Source organism: Pelodiscus sinensis, chromosome 1 (genome assembly GCF_052426305.1).
Source record: "Pelodiscus sinensis isolate ZL-2025 chromosome 1, ASM5242630v1, whole genome shotgun sequence".
Lineage (NCBI taxonomy): Eukaryota > Metazoa > Chordata > Testudines > Trionychidae > Pelodiscus > Pelodiscus sinensis.
Window position 1 is genome coordinate 205,328,411 of NC_143052.1, and position 16,196 is coordinate 205,344,606.

General features: G+C 45.8%; 1 protein-coding gene across 12 annotated transcripts in view; it reads left to right on the forward strand.

The window, feature by feature from the left end:
* DMD (dystrophin) overlaps positions 1-16,196 on the forward strand; it is a 2,135,104-nt gene that overhangs the window by 1,480,854 nt on the left and 638,054 nt on the right. For all 12 annotated transcript variants that reach the window (XM_075916549.2, XM_089775838.1, XM_075916586.2 and 9 more), the window contains one exon: positions 10,034-10,142. In XM_075916549.2, coding sequence (XP_075772664.2) covers positions 10,034-10,142 — 109 coding nt within the window. The remainder of the gene's footprint in view (positions 1-10,033; positions 10,143-16,196) is intronic.

The following is a 16,196-nucleotide window of genomic DNA, read 5'->3' on the forward strand; positions in this document are numbered from 1 at the left end:
TTATATTATTAGAATTGGAAACCTTTAGAAAATACTCAAAAGGTAAATTCAAGGTTATTTGAGCCAAGTTTTGTGAGGAAAGTTGTAGTCATAAATCTTTAGATTGGCAGTGTTATTCCATTTTCATGGCTTCAGAAGGGAACTACTATTATTGGGAGTAGTCATATACAAGTCATATAGTGCACAAAGTGGGTGCTGGAACAAAGGTCTTGCTGTGATTATTGAATTTGCACATTTCATCTGACTGCAGTTATAATCTTAGGAGACCTTATGCCACATCTTAATGAGTAAGGTGTTAGCACCAATAGCAATGCATTATAAATGCATACTGCTATAGTTTTTAGTCTGTGTTAGTTTGTGAAACAAATATTTGGTATGTCCAAGAAGCATGCTTAGTCTATCCATTTTATTTTAAGATTGACAGACTGATTCTAATAATAGAGATAATTTTAATTGGATGAAATAACTGTATTAGTTGTGGCGATTGCCAGGTGCTGTTGCATAATTCAAAACAATAGTGTCTCTTAAGTAGTAATTTTGAGGATGACATTATATAATGTGCTTGTGTGGAATATCTGCAAGTTAATAACTATTTGTGGAGTGTAGGGAATCTCACTTCTGATCCACCTCTAATTGCATTTCACTTTTTTCATTACACTCTGCCATTCAGTTAATTGACCAACCTGTGAAGTTAATTTTTGGCTCAGTGACTATCTGGTGTACAGTGAGTAATGGAAATGTGAACATACAATGTCAGAATGTGAAATTGCTTTTTTGATGTAGTTTTCCTAGGCTTCCACCCATTTATATTGAGTGGCCTCTTTGCGGTGGTTCTTACTAAGTCAATTCAAGTACCAATCACTGTTACTAAGTCCCAAAAAGGTCTTTCTAGCTAATGCAACAAGTCCTTTTTCTGCACAAAAGGTGCAGTTGAAATTGTAATAATGTTGCATCCCTTGCTTTAGATTAATTTACTCATACGCAAAAAACTATGGTAAAATAACATTATTAAGGCTGCAAAATGAGGTGCTAAAAAGTTAGAAAATGTGATGATTCTGGTTGCTTGTACTATCTTTATTTACCCCACTAATGCATATGATTCAGTCTTTAACTGTGTGATCACGTAATAATTTTTCCAAACTACTCCTACCTCATTCTGGAACATCAAAAAATCTTTCCTCCCCTACCTCCTTTTTCAACTTCCTGCTCCAAAGATTGAGAAGTACTAGAGCATTTCACAGGAAAGGTCTGAAGAAATTTTTTACACGGGGGAAAAAAACATGCTTCCAATTTATTGGATGTAAATAAAGCATTTTGGCTGAATCTTTCCAAAACAATTCACCGTTAATATGGAGAATCTCATCTCGAGTGGTTGATAGTTGGCAAAGTTATAACCAATTGAAAAGATCTTCTAATATCAGACAGCTGTAGTAATAAGTAGTACTGCCACCCACACCTATAGAAAATGATGACTAAATCTACTTTTTGAAATATAAATATTCCTATTATATATCAATGCACATAAAGAGTAAGAAAAATTCATATTAATATGTGAACCCCTGGTTTTGGACTGCCACTGCAGAGTGTACTCCGCACCCATATTTGATGTAAGTCACTTGTACATTTTAGTTAAATGAAACTGGAATTTTACAGGATTTTTTCAGCTAAAAAAATAATTTGATTAAGATACCTGCATTACATTTCTTTGTAATCTAAAGTGCAATGGAAACTGAGAATTGTATGGCCTGAATTGCCCAAAAATAGGAAGCATAATCTCTCTCATATCCTGCTTGAAATGTATATAAAAGTTTATTCCTATGGTGAACAGTAACTAACACAATATAGATAAATACTGAAATGTAAGTGACCTTTCCCTCATTTTGTTTTGTCAGTTTCAAAAGCTACAACCTAGTCACTTCATACCTACCTCAAGCTTTCTGGGTCTAAAAGGGCTTTCTTTCCCAATGTATTACTTTTGATATAATAATAAAAATAATAAATACCTACACTGCTTCCTATATTTGGGCAAAAGTTTATCCCCTTCCCCACCCACTAACATAAAGTAATTGCTGAGGACAAGAAGACTAAGGGGCAATTACAATCTGGCAGTCATCATTTCATCATATAAGAGCTGAAAATGACAGCATCATTAGTCATTTTCAGTTACAGTCAATCACAGCAAGAGAGGTTTTACTCTTCCAGCTGTTTTTATTTTTTTAATTATCTAAATTAAACCTCACTTAAACCTACTTACCTTTTCAAACAAACAATGTTGCCAAAATCAGCAATTGTATATTACCAAGAAATTGTTATTGATTGGTTCATGTATGCCTACAAAATCATGGTCTAATGAATATAGACTTGATCATTTAAATAGCCTGTCTTTTCCATTTAAAAATACTTGTCTGTCATCCCAAATGAGCAGTTCTTTGATAAGCTGGACAATGGAAATATCCTCTTTCTACTGTGCTTGTCTCCTTTCTTTTCCATAAATTCATGATCTTAGAGCATTTTATACAATCTGTCATGCTTGTAAGGATCATGCTATCAGTATCCCCAAACAAGAATTCAATTTTGATTTAGGAAGTCTGACCATCTGCTGAAGTTCCCAGGGTTGTGAGTTACTGTGCTCCCCCTCTCAACCACAGGAGTTGAGAACTTCGTTTCTGCTAAGCTATGTTTCTGCTCCCCCGTATACAAGCTTGTTTTCTCTACCAGCAAATTCTTCAGGAGTCTGCCATTCCCTACCTTGCCAAGCAAGTAACAATGAGTGAACCTCAACTCTTGAGTGCCTCAGACACCTCCCTGCAGTAGCTAGCCCTCTCTCTGCACACTCACTGAAATTTAGTTTGCTGCTCCCTTAAAAAGACAAAACCCAGCTCCTTATTACCTTAACTGTGGTTAACAAACATGCAGTTTTAATAAAAGCTGTAAATTGGTTTATAGTTAGGGTAAAACAAGTCTTTTAAACAAGAGGAAATAGAATTAAGTGATACTGAAAGTAAGGAATAAGGCTAGAAAGGGTTACAAACAAATAATGTATAAATACACTAAGACTAAAACCTGATTTAACAAGCTAGAGTCTCTTGGTCAAAGATGTTTTTCTCCCCAAATCTCTTTTCCAGCATGGCTAATCAGAGTTTCTGACCAGGACCCTTCATAAAATTCAAAGTTCTTTATCTCTGTAGGGAAGAGATGCCAAAATGTGTTTTTGTTGCCCTTTCTTTGTAGCTTCCCAAAGTTTAATGACTTTGTGATAAGATGCAGGAAGGCTTCCATGGCATGCAGTCTCCATCCCACATTCAGAGTGTTCAAGTAATTGTCTTTCTCTATTTGCTCCCCTGGTGGCTTTTGTTACCTTGCATTTAAATATACTTCATTGTCTCTGCCTGATGCCCAAGCTAATCAGAAAAGCACATATCCATTCCTTTTTGTCTAGGGCAGACTAGGTGCGGGCACTGTTTGCCAAACACATTTTAAGAATATTATTTTAGTATATATTTATAGCTTTGTACACACCCTATACATTCATCACACTGAAATTTTGGAGTCAGCATCTTACCACTTTGTATACAATACTTTCCATGCAGGGCCGGCTCGAGCCATTCCTGTGCCCCAGGCAGTGGTAGTGCGACGCATGTGCGGCTCCATCCTCAGCCCCACCCCCCTGGCGCGCTTCCCACCTTACAGTTGCAATCAGGTGCGAGGTGCCCAATTGCAGCTCTAAGGGGCGCCACCTGGCCCCGGGCGTGCGGTGCCTGATGGCAGCTGTAAGGGGTGCCGCGTGGCCGGGTGCGCGGCACCCCTTACAGCTGCCATCAGGCGCCCCCCAGCTGCCCGGCTAGCCCCCCCTTAATCTGGCCCTGTTTCCATGATACCTTTTAGATACAGATTAATACAGAAATGTGTTAGAGAAGCAGTGATTGTGTCAGGCTTGGCAAGAGTATCTGACACAGAGCAGGGAATCACCAATAGCCTCTTTGTCAGGGTAAGACTACTAATATATCTGTTTACCTGTATTTAATTAAGCATGTATTTCAACCATGCCATGTGTAACACCCAAAATTTTATCAGGAAACATCTCTTTTGCAGTATTGGAAACATGATTAGGATTATGTTTTCTTTCTCTCTGTCTTGTGTGCAGGACTATTGTATATTATGCGGTACTTCACTTTTAATATTTGTATCTGCATACAAAGATTCTAGTGCTTCCACGGAGATTCATTTGAACACTGCCTAACTTAAATTGAAGTGTGCCTAAGTTCAAAGAAAATAAAACATTTCTTGATAACTTAAGTTGTCAGCAAAGCTATAACATGATTCATACCACATCTTTTGTTCACCTTCACAAATTTGTTCCTTTTAAATGAGTGAACACTTTACAGTAATCATTTGCTACAGATGCAGAAGTAGATTAAAATGTAATTCTGTTTGAAGAATTTAGAGATAAATATTCCCCTTTTGTGTTCTACTGTGTCTTAAATATTAAGTTTCTTGGTGTCCCTAAAAGCACTTTCTACATTGTATCAGTCAGCAGCAAATCTGTGGTCAATGTCATAAGATCCTACCAAGTTAGATCTCCCCTTTCCAGTTGAGCCAGTGCTCTAGCTCTGGAAAATACTGAGAGATCAGACTTATATGAACCATTTGTCAATAGGGGCTAGATGGTGACTTGGACTGTGTGTCTGTGCAGGGAAGTAAAAGGAAATGGTCCCAGCACCCATACATGGTTAAACTGAAGCTGGGCCTTCAGAAGGAGTGGCTGCTGTATACCCATTCACTGCTCCTTGCAATGGAAGGGGTAGAGTCTTAGGGTGTGTCTAGACTACATGGCTCCGTCGAAAGAGCCATGTAGATGAGGCAGGACGACAAAAGGAAATGAAGCGGCAATTTAAATAAAAATGGCCACAGTGCTGTGCCGATCAGCTGTTTGTCGGCACAGTGCAGCAGTCTAGACGGGAATCTACCGACCCCAGAACCCTTCATCGGCAGATCCTTTATGCCTTGTGAAACGAGGTTTACAGGATCTACCGATGAAGGGCTCTGAGGTCGGAGATCCCCGTCTAGACTGCTGTGTTGTGCCAACAAACAGCTGATCGGCACAGCGCAGCGGCCATTTTTATTTAAATGAAGCGGCGATTGTTTAAATCGCCGCTTCATTTCCCTTTTTCAAGTAAACTAATCTACATGGCTCCGTCGACGGAGGCATGTAGTTTGGACGTACCCTTAGGTCAGTGTCCCTGCTTTCTGGTTAGTACAACTGAGCCAAAATATAAGCATTGTCATTTGTTTTTAGTAAAGACCAGCAATAAGTCAATATGTTTTTCTCTCTACTCCTGCTAGCAGATGCATTCTCCCTTCTCCAGAGTAAGGAGGCATTGGAGTAGGAATTATTAGCAGAGCACTGTTTGAATTAAAATGCCTCCTAAGGAGTGATGAAGTTTATGCCCCATCTTCTTGCTCAGCTTTGGACTGACAGTCAAAATCTAGCCCTCCATGCTCAACATTATGCACACAAAACTTAATATGATGCCTCTCTAAAGTACTCCTAAGGTATTTTAACATATGTGTCTGTAATGATTGGGATCACAAAAATGCCCTCATGGCTGTCCCCTGGTGTGCTGATCATGCCATTGATGCCCACCTTTCTGCCCTCTGGGCTTCCCACCACCTTGTTGTGCTGGGCAAAAAGCTCTGGTCTCCCTCAGCCAATGCACAGATTTGGGGTTACTGTCCCCCTTGCACAGCAACACAGGCCATGTCTACACTGCAGAGTTTTTCTGAAACTTCAATTACGTCCACACTGCAATCACATTCCTTCGGGAAAAAAATAAAAAACCCAGAGGAGTAAACCTCTTTTTACGAAGAAGAGGTCTTTCAGAAAAAGGCGTGTGCGGACAGGGAAGAGGGTTTTCTGTCGAAAGAAGAAGCCTCCAAGAAATAACACAGGTACCCTGGTGGATGCTCTGTCCAAAGTAATCACAGCTCTATAGTTCCTGTCTCCTTGCTCCTCTTAAAGCTGCAGGCACCCTGGACAAGCCTTGTGGCAGGAAGCCAGCCCTGGAGCAGCACCCTGACAATTCAGCTCTCCTTACCATAGGCTTGCTCATCCATGGCACAGCCACAAGTCCCCCAAGACCTCCCTGAGGGGTATCAAGTGGCAGACACCCTTGTGGTCCGGAGCGGAGATCCTGTCCCTCCTTGATTTGTGGGGTGAGGAGGAGACACTATAGGATCTCTGCTCCAAACACCGGAATGCATAGATTTATGGCCAGACGGCCGAGTCTCTCACAAAGCAGGGACACCACCCTGGACCTTAGAACAGGTCCAGAGTAAGGTGAAGGAGCTCCACCAGTGAAATGTGAGTGCCAGAGAGTGCAGCTTACACTCTGGGGCAGGACCCCACACCTCCCTCTACTACCAGGAGCTTCACTTTATCCTGGGGGGTGGGAAAGCCATTTCCCTACTGGTCATGGTGGACTCCAGGCTGGAGACGCCCGTTGTTGCCCGGCCGGAGGTCATGGAGGAGGAGGAGGAGGGAGAGCAGGGGCAGGAAGAGGAGGAGGACGACACAACCATAGTGACGCTGTCCCTGGAGCCGGTTGCCATGAGCCAGGACATGTCCCAGGCATCGTCTGAAACTGGGGAGGGATCTTCAGGTGAGTGCTCTTAGTTTGTCAAACACGCTGGGCAGGGGAAGGCGGGTGCAGAGTGAAAGAGTGCGAGAATCACTTGGCCTGCTCGGGCTGGACATTGTGCTGCAGTCCATGCACGTGGAACAACATACAGCATTACTGTGCACCACGCGGACTCAGCAAGCAGCCCCTGAGCCAGCCCAGGCTCCTGCTCCCAGGCTCAGGGGAGGCCATACACACATCTGGCTTGGAGAAGAGGGATTCCCTCCTACCATCTGCCATGGATGGAAGCGGCTAGCTACAAGGGCACAGGCACAACCCCAGACACACCGAGACGTGCCAGACACCGCACACAGTCATGACTGCACGTGCGAGGCACCATCCGCTCCCGCGGACAGCACTGTGAGGTGTAGGTGTATGTGCCAGCCCCAGGGAGGGCCAGGCTGCTCGCAGCTCCTCTGCCACCCATGGGATCCCACTTTGACCAGACACATCCCTTGCCTGCTTGTCCATGTAGGGAGACAGTGGCCAGAATGATTCTCTGGGCACTTCAGGATCCCTGTGAGGCAGGCCACACATGGCATTGCTCTCAGGACATCTCCCTCCTCTGGCCTGAGAACGGTTGGTCACTGCTCACAGAGGAGGGCATGGCCTCAGGGACAGCGTCTGCATGGATGCCTAACCACCTCTCCCTCTTTGTATTCTCCCCAGCCGTGACTGAGGGGCGAGCCACACCACCTGTGCCAGCCTCTCGACCCTGGGGGACGTGAAAGTGCTCCATGGTCCAGGAGGAACTGATGAGGCAGCATGTGTGCGTCCTGTACAACATGCAGCAGACCCTGGTGCAGAAGGTCCGGGAGGACGCAGACTGGCAGATCTGCATATGGGACCAGTTTGTTTGTCAGGGTGACAACATGTGTGCCACCATGCAGGAAATGATGGCACACACTGCTGCTGTCACTGCTCCTGCCTACCACCCTCCTGCCCTTCCCGCTATGCCCTTTCTTCCTTCCCCTCCCCGCAAGCGATGACTCTGCTGCCTCCTCCAATTGATGTCCTCTTCCCAAGCAATGCCTATACCACCTCCCCCTGCCATCCCTGATCCTGCTCCAGCTCGCCCTCCTGGCTCTCCCTCCTGTGGTCTCCAGACCCACCCAACCCCAAGTTCAGTGAGGTCCCCACACCTGAGGTGGGACATCCAGCTGCCCCCCCATGCCACTCCCAGCCCTGAGCCCCCCCTCCAGGTTATGAGCCCCCATCCCTCCTCCCAGCTTTTTTAATGAAAGATTGATACCAATTTTGTTCTGTTAAAGTCAATACAGGTGTCTTTATTCTGAGATCAGGGAAGGGGCAGCGGGAGGGGGTTGTGGTGGGAAAGGGATATTGGAGCAAGTCAGAAGCTCCTAGTGGGGAGGCCCTGTAGAGAGTTACTGGGGTCCTTGAGAGAAACTCTCCTTCAGGGCCTCCCGGATGTACACCCCGGCCTGATGGGCATGGCAGATGGAATCTGTCCATGGCTGCTCAAAGGGTCTACCCTTGTGGCCAGCCTCTGCCCCCCACCCTGGAAGGAAGGCCTCCCCTTTCCTCTCCACAATGTGGTGGAGCATACAACACGCTGAGAAGACCTTGGGGATGTTGTGCTCCCCCATATTGAGGCGGATCAGGAGGCACCTGAACTGTGCCTTGAGATGGCTGAAGGTGCACTCCACCTGCGTCCTTGCTTGGCTGAAGTGGGAGTTAAACTGGTCCCAGCTCGGGTCCAGATGCCCGGTGTATGGCTTCATCAGCCACATCATCAGGGGGTAGGCCACGTCCCCCACAATGCACAGTGGTATCTGCACATCCCCAACTGCAAAGTCACAGGGGGGGAAGAATGTGCCCGCCTCCAGCTTCCTGTACAGGCAAGAGTTCCTGAAGATGTGGACATCATGTGCCCTGCCCGACCACCTATCAAAAATGTCTGTAAACTGTTCCCGGTGGTCATCCAGGGCCTGCAGCACCATTGAAAAGTAGCCCTTGCGGTTGATATATTGGGCCACTCGATGTTCAGGTGCACGGATCAGGTTGTGAGTCCCATCTATGGCACCTCCACGGTTTGGGAACCCCAGGATGGCAAATCCTGTGGTGATCAGGTCTAGGTCTCCTAGGCGGATGACCCTGCGTAGCAGGATGAAGTTGATGACCCTCACAACCTGCAGAAGGAGACCATAAACCACAGAAAACAGAGAAGGAGATGGAGTGCCTGAGCCCTTGGGAGGTGCCCACTCCTTTCCCTCCCTTCCCCCCCACAAAAACCTTGGAGCCACCCCTTATGAGGCCACCCACCCCCCACCAGCAGGGCTGTGTGAGGGCAGGATGACACAATCCCCCCCAGGGATGGGGCTTCCGTCCCACCCCTAGGTCCCCTCCACCCCCACTCCTCTTTCTCTAGACACCCCCTTTTCCAGGACTCCTCCCCTCATGCAGGGACTGCAGACTGAGAGTACCTTACCTGCATGAGGAGGGCCCCAACGGTGGACTTCTCCATGCCGAACTGGTTGCCCACTAACCAGTAGCTGTCTGGGGTGCTGAGCTTCCAGATGGCGATTGCAGCCCACTTCTCCAGGGGGATGGCAGGCCGCAGGTGGGTGTTGTATCATGAGAGGGCTGGAGTGATTCAGGCACACAGCTCCAAAAAGGTGGCCTTGTGCATGTGAAAGTTTTGGAGCCACTACTGGTTGTCTACCGCTCCATGACGAGCAAGTCCCACCGGTTGGAACTGGTGTTCAGCTTCCAAAACCACCTCTCAACTGTGGTGTGTGGTTGCATGGGTCTTGCTCCCACACACAGAGAGAGGGTCTCCAGAATAAGCTCGTGCTGGGCCAGGAAGGCAGCCTGCACAAACTGGTGCAGAAACTGCAGCATGGCCATGTGGGGCCATCTCAGCTAGGCTTTGGCACTAGCACTTGGAAGCAACTGGTGATCTAAAGCCCTGGCTAAACTGGTTCTGGGTAGCCTTATATGCGAGTTAGTGTCTATCTTTTGAAAAAGCAGATCACTTTTTGAATGCGCTTTGGCAGTGTGGACGCTTTCTTTCAGAAGTTTCCCGGAAGATCTCTTCCGGAAAAGCTTCTTCCGAAAGAAGCCTGCAGTCTAGACATAGCCACAGACACTGAACCAGCTCAGCTCCAGGAGTGCTCAGCTATAATGGCATCTCTACAATATGGAAAAACTGTATCCATGCAATGATAGACATAGTATGCCTGAACATGAAATATAAGCATCAATGCTATAGGAAAGGATCTATCACTCTTTTAAGGTAACAGTGCTGCAGACATCTCATGTTCCTTAATTAGCAAATGCTTCCTCTTTTTAAAAATATTTACCAAATGAATAATATGCATACTTTCCTGTTCTAGAAAAAATTAGAAGACTTGAACTCTGACTGGACGGCAGTAAGCCATTTAATTCAAGCACTAAAAGGAAAGCCGGTTTCAGGAGTGCCTGCACTTATCCCTTCTGGTTTGGGTAAGTGTTTCAGTATTGGTACATTTTAAGTGGATTTACAAATGCAAAGAAAGTAGAAATATGTTGTAAAAATTAAGGTTGAGATTTTTAAAGCTGATGCTAAGGGACCTGGACATAAGGCAGTGGTGTATAAAACAAGAGGACTATGTTTACACTGGCCAGTCCTTGCGCAAGAAATATGCAAATGAGGCTAAGCGAGGAATATCACCACGCTCCATTTGCATACCTAATAAGCCACCATTTTTGCAGAAGAGGCTTTTGCGCCCGAAGGAGCTGTCTACACTGCCCCTTCTTGCACAAAAAACCCCTCTTGCGCAATGCCGTTACGCTGCTTATTTTGAATGGCATTGCGCAAGGGGGGGGGTGTGCAAGAAGAGGCAGTGTAGACAGCTCCTTCTGGCGCAAAAGCCTCTTCTGCAAAATGGTGGCTCATTAGGTATGCAAATGAGGCTCGGTGATAGTCCATGCTTACCTCATTTGCATATTTCGTGCACAAGAACCGGCCAGTGTAAACATAGCCGAGGTATGCTAGCTTTGAATTTTGTTCATTTTTCACAATTTTGTTTCTATATTGTATAACGTGTCCCAGCTGCTAAGTTAACAAAACCTGCCTTATAGTTTTATAAAAAATCCTGCTCTTTAAATGCATTTTAGTAATTAGAGTAACTGGAAATTTCAATTTCTTTCTCCTGGAAATGGTTTTAATGCTTTCATGGTCATTGGTTAATAAAGAGGAGCATGCAGCGGTGAGAGGGATGCATGGTGCAGTCAGAAGGAGGAAGATCTGAATTATCTAAATGTTTTTCTAAGTACTGTATATTTTTACACTAGCCTTTTTTGTGGTTAATATGCATCCAAAACAGATAGCCAAGAAACCCATTCCTTTTAGTCATGATTTTCTAGTACGCCAAAGAGAAAAACCCAATGTCCAGGAAAGTTAACAACTCTATCTTCTAAACAGATCTAAAAACATTCACTTGATTTTTCAGGATTGAACCTAGTAAGATCAAAACACCAGACCTGGTTTCAGCAGAATATGGCCATTGGTATACCAGTTCAAACAATAGAGACATCTCTTTCATGACCCTTAGAAACTTACTAATTCAGAATTGTCACCTAGTTCTGTCAGGACTCCAGTGGTAAACTTTCCAATTTTATTGTAAGAAGTAAATACTATTAATGATTTTAAAATGATGCTATAAAACAAGGAAAGTGCCTTACATTGATTTTGTAGTGAGTTGTGAGGCACGCCAGAGAATCCGATTTAATGACACTGCAGAATTAAAAAAAAAAATGTGTAAGCATTTTTTCCATGCTAGGCCACTAAAATTACTGTCAGGTTTTGCATTCTGCTGGTTATATCAGATTTGTTTCTTTATGAGTTGTAAATTTATTGTTTCAATGGTAATGGAAAGAACAAAAGAAGAAAAAGGCACAAAAGTACAGACCCTGCACTGACTCATTATCTTTAACACCAGAATTACAAAATGATGCATGTTCTTAATGTGCAGATGTATAATGTGAATTATCAGAACATTGTAATTTAAAGAGACAAAAATATAAACATGTAAAATGAAGGTACTGGAGTTTTAGAAAAAATTGGACAAGAATTAAGATTATTTTTTCTAATCCCTAATTGTAATATCTATTTTAGCTACTCATTTGCTTATTTCTAGCAGCCATTTGCCTATTTCATGTGAAATTTCATGTGATTGGATTCAGTTAGCTATTAATTACATTTAGCAAGTCCTTTGAATTTACAAAGAAAACATGAATGAAATCCTTCATAAAAATGCTGTTTTCAGCATAGACAGAAAATGGTAGGTTAATGAAACTTCTTATTCTGAAAAATTTTGAGAATTAAAGTTACGTTTCTCATGTTCAACTCTCTAAGTTCCCATTTAAGTCCAGCCCAGTCAGTTTCATGAATCCTGTGTTTAGGAAGGCTCCAGTTCGATTAAGAACTGTACTGTTATCCAGAATGATTACTGCAGCCAGTTCTTTTGGTTCCATCTTCACAAACTGCCTGCCTTTGTACTGACCTCATTTTATATTGAGGTCAAAACTGTTAGAGCCACTTTTTAAAAACCTTTCTGTAGTCCTTATGTGTACTACAATGTTTACACTGCGTGGCTCATCCACGCTGGCCCTTTAAGCAAAATGAGATGCCAATTTGTCGTAAATCTCTTTTAAAACCAATTTTCAAACATTGTTCTCTTGCTTATGTAGTTAGGTAAACATATGTCTTTTGAAGTTAGTGCACCTCCTTCCAATCTTTCTTACTAATAATTTTAAAAATCTGCTAAATGTATTGATGGTTCCATGCGCAGTTTTAAGTAACATAAACCACCATTCATGGTATTCTAGCCCTGTTGAGGGCAATGGCAATGGAAGTTTACTATTGAATTAGTGGGTCCAGAATTTTGTAATACAGAAATAAAGAAAAACATACACCTGCAAACTGAACTTCAGAGCTAAAAAAAAAAAATCCCAAAGAATATATTTACTGAAGCTCAGAGTGTTAACCACTACTGTATGGTAAGATCATTATGAACTATAAGAGAAGAGTCCAGAATAAAGATGGCACTCTGTTGTGGTTTGAAGAGGGACTATGTGAAGCAGTGGCAGTATTTCTTCTAGATTATTATACACTGTAAAGACTTGTGTGACAACCAGAAAGTAATGGTTTTCACATCTGTATGTCAGCACAGAGTACAAAGAAATAAATACTTGGCCTTACTACCTTGTGAGGTGTCATTCTGTCTAGTCTAGTTACAGGGCTTTTGCCACGGGCCCTTCATAAATGTAACATTTTGTGTATCTCTTCTTAAGATATGACATGATGAGGGTAGGGAACAGAATAGAATTAGGCTTATAATTATTTTGGTGGATGTATACATGTCTGTGTGTCATAATTTCTTGGACACAGAGAAAGGACTACAAAAGTTGCTAATATCCTTCTGGGCCAGTATGTCTTCAGGCATAATGAATAGACGACTATTTTTCCAGGTAGGAAATGTACTTATCTGAAGGCTATGTCAGAAACCTCAGCTAAATTTGAGGGAAGATGATTCACAAGGTCAATTGTGCTCAGTATCCACTGATAATTGAAACATTAAATTATATGAACGTCACTAACCACACACCTCTGGGTATGTCTACACTAAAGCACTAATTCGAACTAACTTAATTTGAATTACAGGCAGTCCCCGACTTACGTGGATCCGACTTACGTTGGATCCGCACTTACGAACGGGGCTTTCTCGCCCCGGAGGTCGAGGTGGCAGATTGCTGCCTGCGAGCTCCGGGGCGAGAAAGCCCCGTTCGTAAGCTGCTCCCGGTGCCCCTGGTCTGCTGGAGACCATCTCCAGCAGACCAGGGGCACCGGGACTGAAGCCGCAGCAGCGGCGGGTTCCCGGGCTTCTGAGGGTTTGCCAGAGCAAAGCCTCAGAAGCACGGGAACCCGCCGCTGCTGCGGCTTCGCTCCGGATGCCTGTGGTCTGCTGGGGACGGTCCCCAGCAGACCACAGGCACCGGGACTGAAGCTGCAGCTGCGGCGGGGTCCCTCGCCTCTGAGACTTTGCCAGAGCAAAGCCTCAGAGGCGCGGCACCCCGCTGCCGCTGCGGCTCTGCTCCCCGTGTCCCTGGTCTGCTGGGGGAGGAGGCGCAGCAGACCAGGTGCCCTCCCCCAGCAGACCAGGCTTTTGTTGTGGACCCTGGGGCAGAGCAGCTGGGGTGCTGCCGATTGGTCCTGCAGCGCCGATCTGGGCACTACTGGACCAACCCGGCAGCACCCCAGCTGCTCTGCCCCAGGCGTCCTGATTCAGCCGCTGCTGGTCAGTTTCAGCAGCGGCTGACTTGGGGACGCCTGGGGCAGAGCAGCTGGGGTGCTGCTGGGTTGGTCCAGTAGCGCCAAGGAGCGAGGAGCGGTGCTACTGGAGCAACCCAGCAGCATCCCATCTGCTCTGCCCCAGGCGTCCCCAAGTCAACCGCTGCTGAATCTGACCAGCGCTGACTACAGGAAGCCCGAGGCAGAGTTGTTCTGCCCCAGGCTTCCTGGAATCAGCTGCTGATCAGTTTCAGCAGCAGCTGACTTGGGGAGCTTGGGGTTCTTAAGTTGAATCTGTATGTAAGTCAGAACTGGCGGTCAGTTTCAGCAGCGGCTGAATCTGGACGCCAGTTCCGACTTACATAAAGATTCAACTTAAGAACAAACTTACAGTCCCTATCTTGTACGTAACCCGGGGACTACCTGTAGTTAATTTGAAATAAGCTAATTCGAACTACTGCATCTAGACCTAAAAACTAATTCGAATTAGCATTTTGCTAATTCGAACTAGCATGTCCACATTGAGTGGACCCTGAACCGAAGATAAGGATGGCCGGAACAGGTGCCGGCAGGGCATCAGGTTAGGATTTAGAGCATGGAGCTGCTGCCTCAGGCTAGCCGAGGGCTGTGCTTAAAGGGACCCGACCCCCACCCCGTACAGACAGTTCTCAGGGTTCCCCACTTGCTTGTCTACCTCGATGAGGGACAGCAAAACAGTCCTGTCTTGGAGTGCCCTGAGTGCCCGCACTCGGCACATCACAGCATTCAGCCATCAGCCCGGCTGTACATGCCACAGGCTGCCATCCGGGAGGGTCAATCGGGGGGCTGTCAGGATCCAGGAGACCCTGCAGGAGAGCTTACACCCCGAGGAGCCCGCAGAGCCACCCCAGTCCTCCCCACTGGGGGCTTGTGCCCCATTCCTCCCTCACCTCCTTCCACTTACCCCTCCCTAGCCCCCCTTCCTGATGTAAAAAATAAAGGATACGTGTGATCAAAAATAGAAACTCTCTTTATTTAACAAAACTAGGGGGGGGATTAACCTCTGGGCAGACTGGGAAAAGGAGGTGGGAGAGAGGAAGAGAAAGGGTGGGAGAGGGGAGCTGGAAACCTGGAAGTAGGGAGCTGGAAGGGGGAAGCCAGGGGAAGAAGGAGGAGGGGAAGTATAAAACTATGGTATGCCATATCTTCAGTACTGTGTACAGATGTGGTCTTCTCACCTGAAAAGAGATGTTTTGGCCTTCGAAGGAGTTGAGAAAAGGGCAACTACAATGATTAGGGGTTTGGAACAGGTCCCATATGAAGAGAGGCTAAAGAGACTGGGACTTTTCAGCTTAGAAAAGAGGAGACTGAGGAAGGATATGATAGAGGTCTATAAAATCATGAGTGGTATGAAGAGGGTGCATAAAGAAAAATTCTTCATTAGTTCCCATAATAGAAGGACTAGAGGACACCAAATGAAATGAATGGGTAGCAGGCTTCAAACTAATAAAAGAAAGTTCTTCTTCACAAAGCAAATAGTCAACCTGTGGAACTCCTTGCCACAGGAGGCTGTAAAGGCTAGAACTATAACAGAGTTTAAAGAGAAGTTAGATAAAGACATGGAGGTTGGGTCCATAGAGTGCTATTAGCCAGGGGATAGGAACGGTGTCCCTGGCCTCTGTTTGTGGAAGGCTGGAGATGGATGGCACGAGACTAATGGCTTGGTCATTGTCTTCGGTCCATCCCCTCCGGGGTAGCTGGTGTTGGCCGCTGTTGGCAGACAGGCTACTGGGCTAGATGGACCTTTGGTCTGACCCAGAACGGCCATTCTTATGTTTTTATGTTCTAAGCTCATAGCTCAGGGTCGGGGGTCTCACTGGACCACCTTGATTTTCATGCAAACATGCTCCTGGGTTTGCACGTGGCCTTTGGTGGCCAGGCTGGCAGTTATCCTGCCCTAGACAGCCACTTTCCTGTGCCTAGTGCTGAGGTCGTGGACGTTGGAGGCCTCCCCCCAAGCCTGGATGAGGTCCACAATCCCTGCACTAGACCAGGCGGGTGCCCGCCTCTTCTCACCCCGGGCAGGCTCCTGGGAGCCGCCAGCCTGGTCCCGGGAAGAGGTGGAGGGCTGGGTGGCAGCGGGTGGCTGGCTCATGCCGTGCCAGGTGCAGGGTCTGCTGGCTGAGTGCTGGCAGGGTTGCCACTGGCACAAGCACTATAGCCAGACTGTGGCCCTTTAAGGGCCC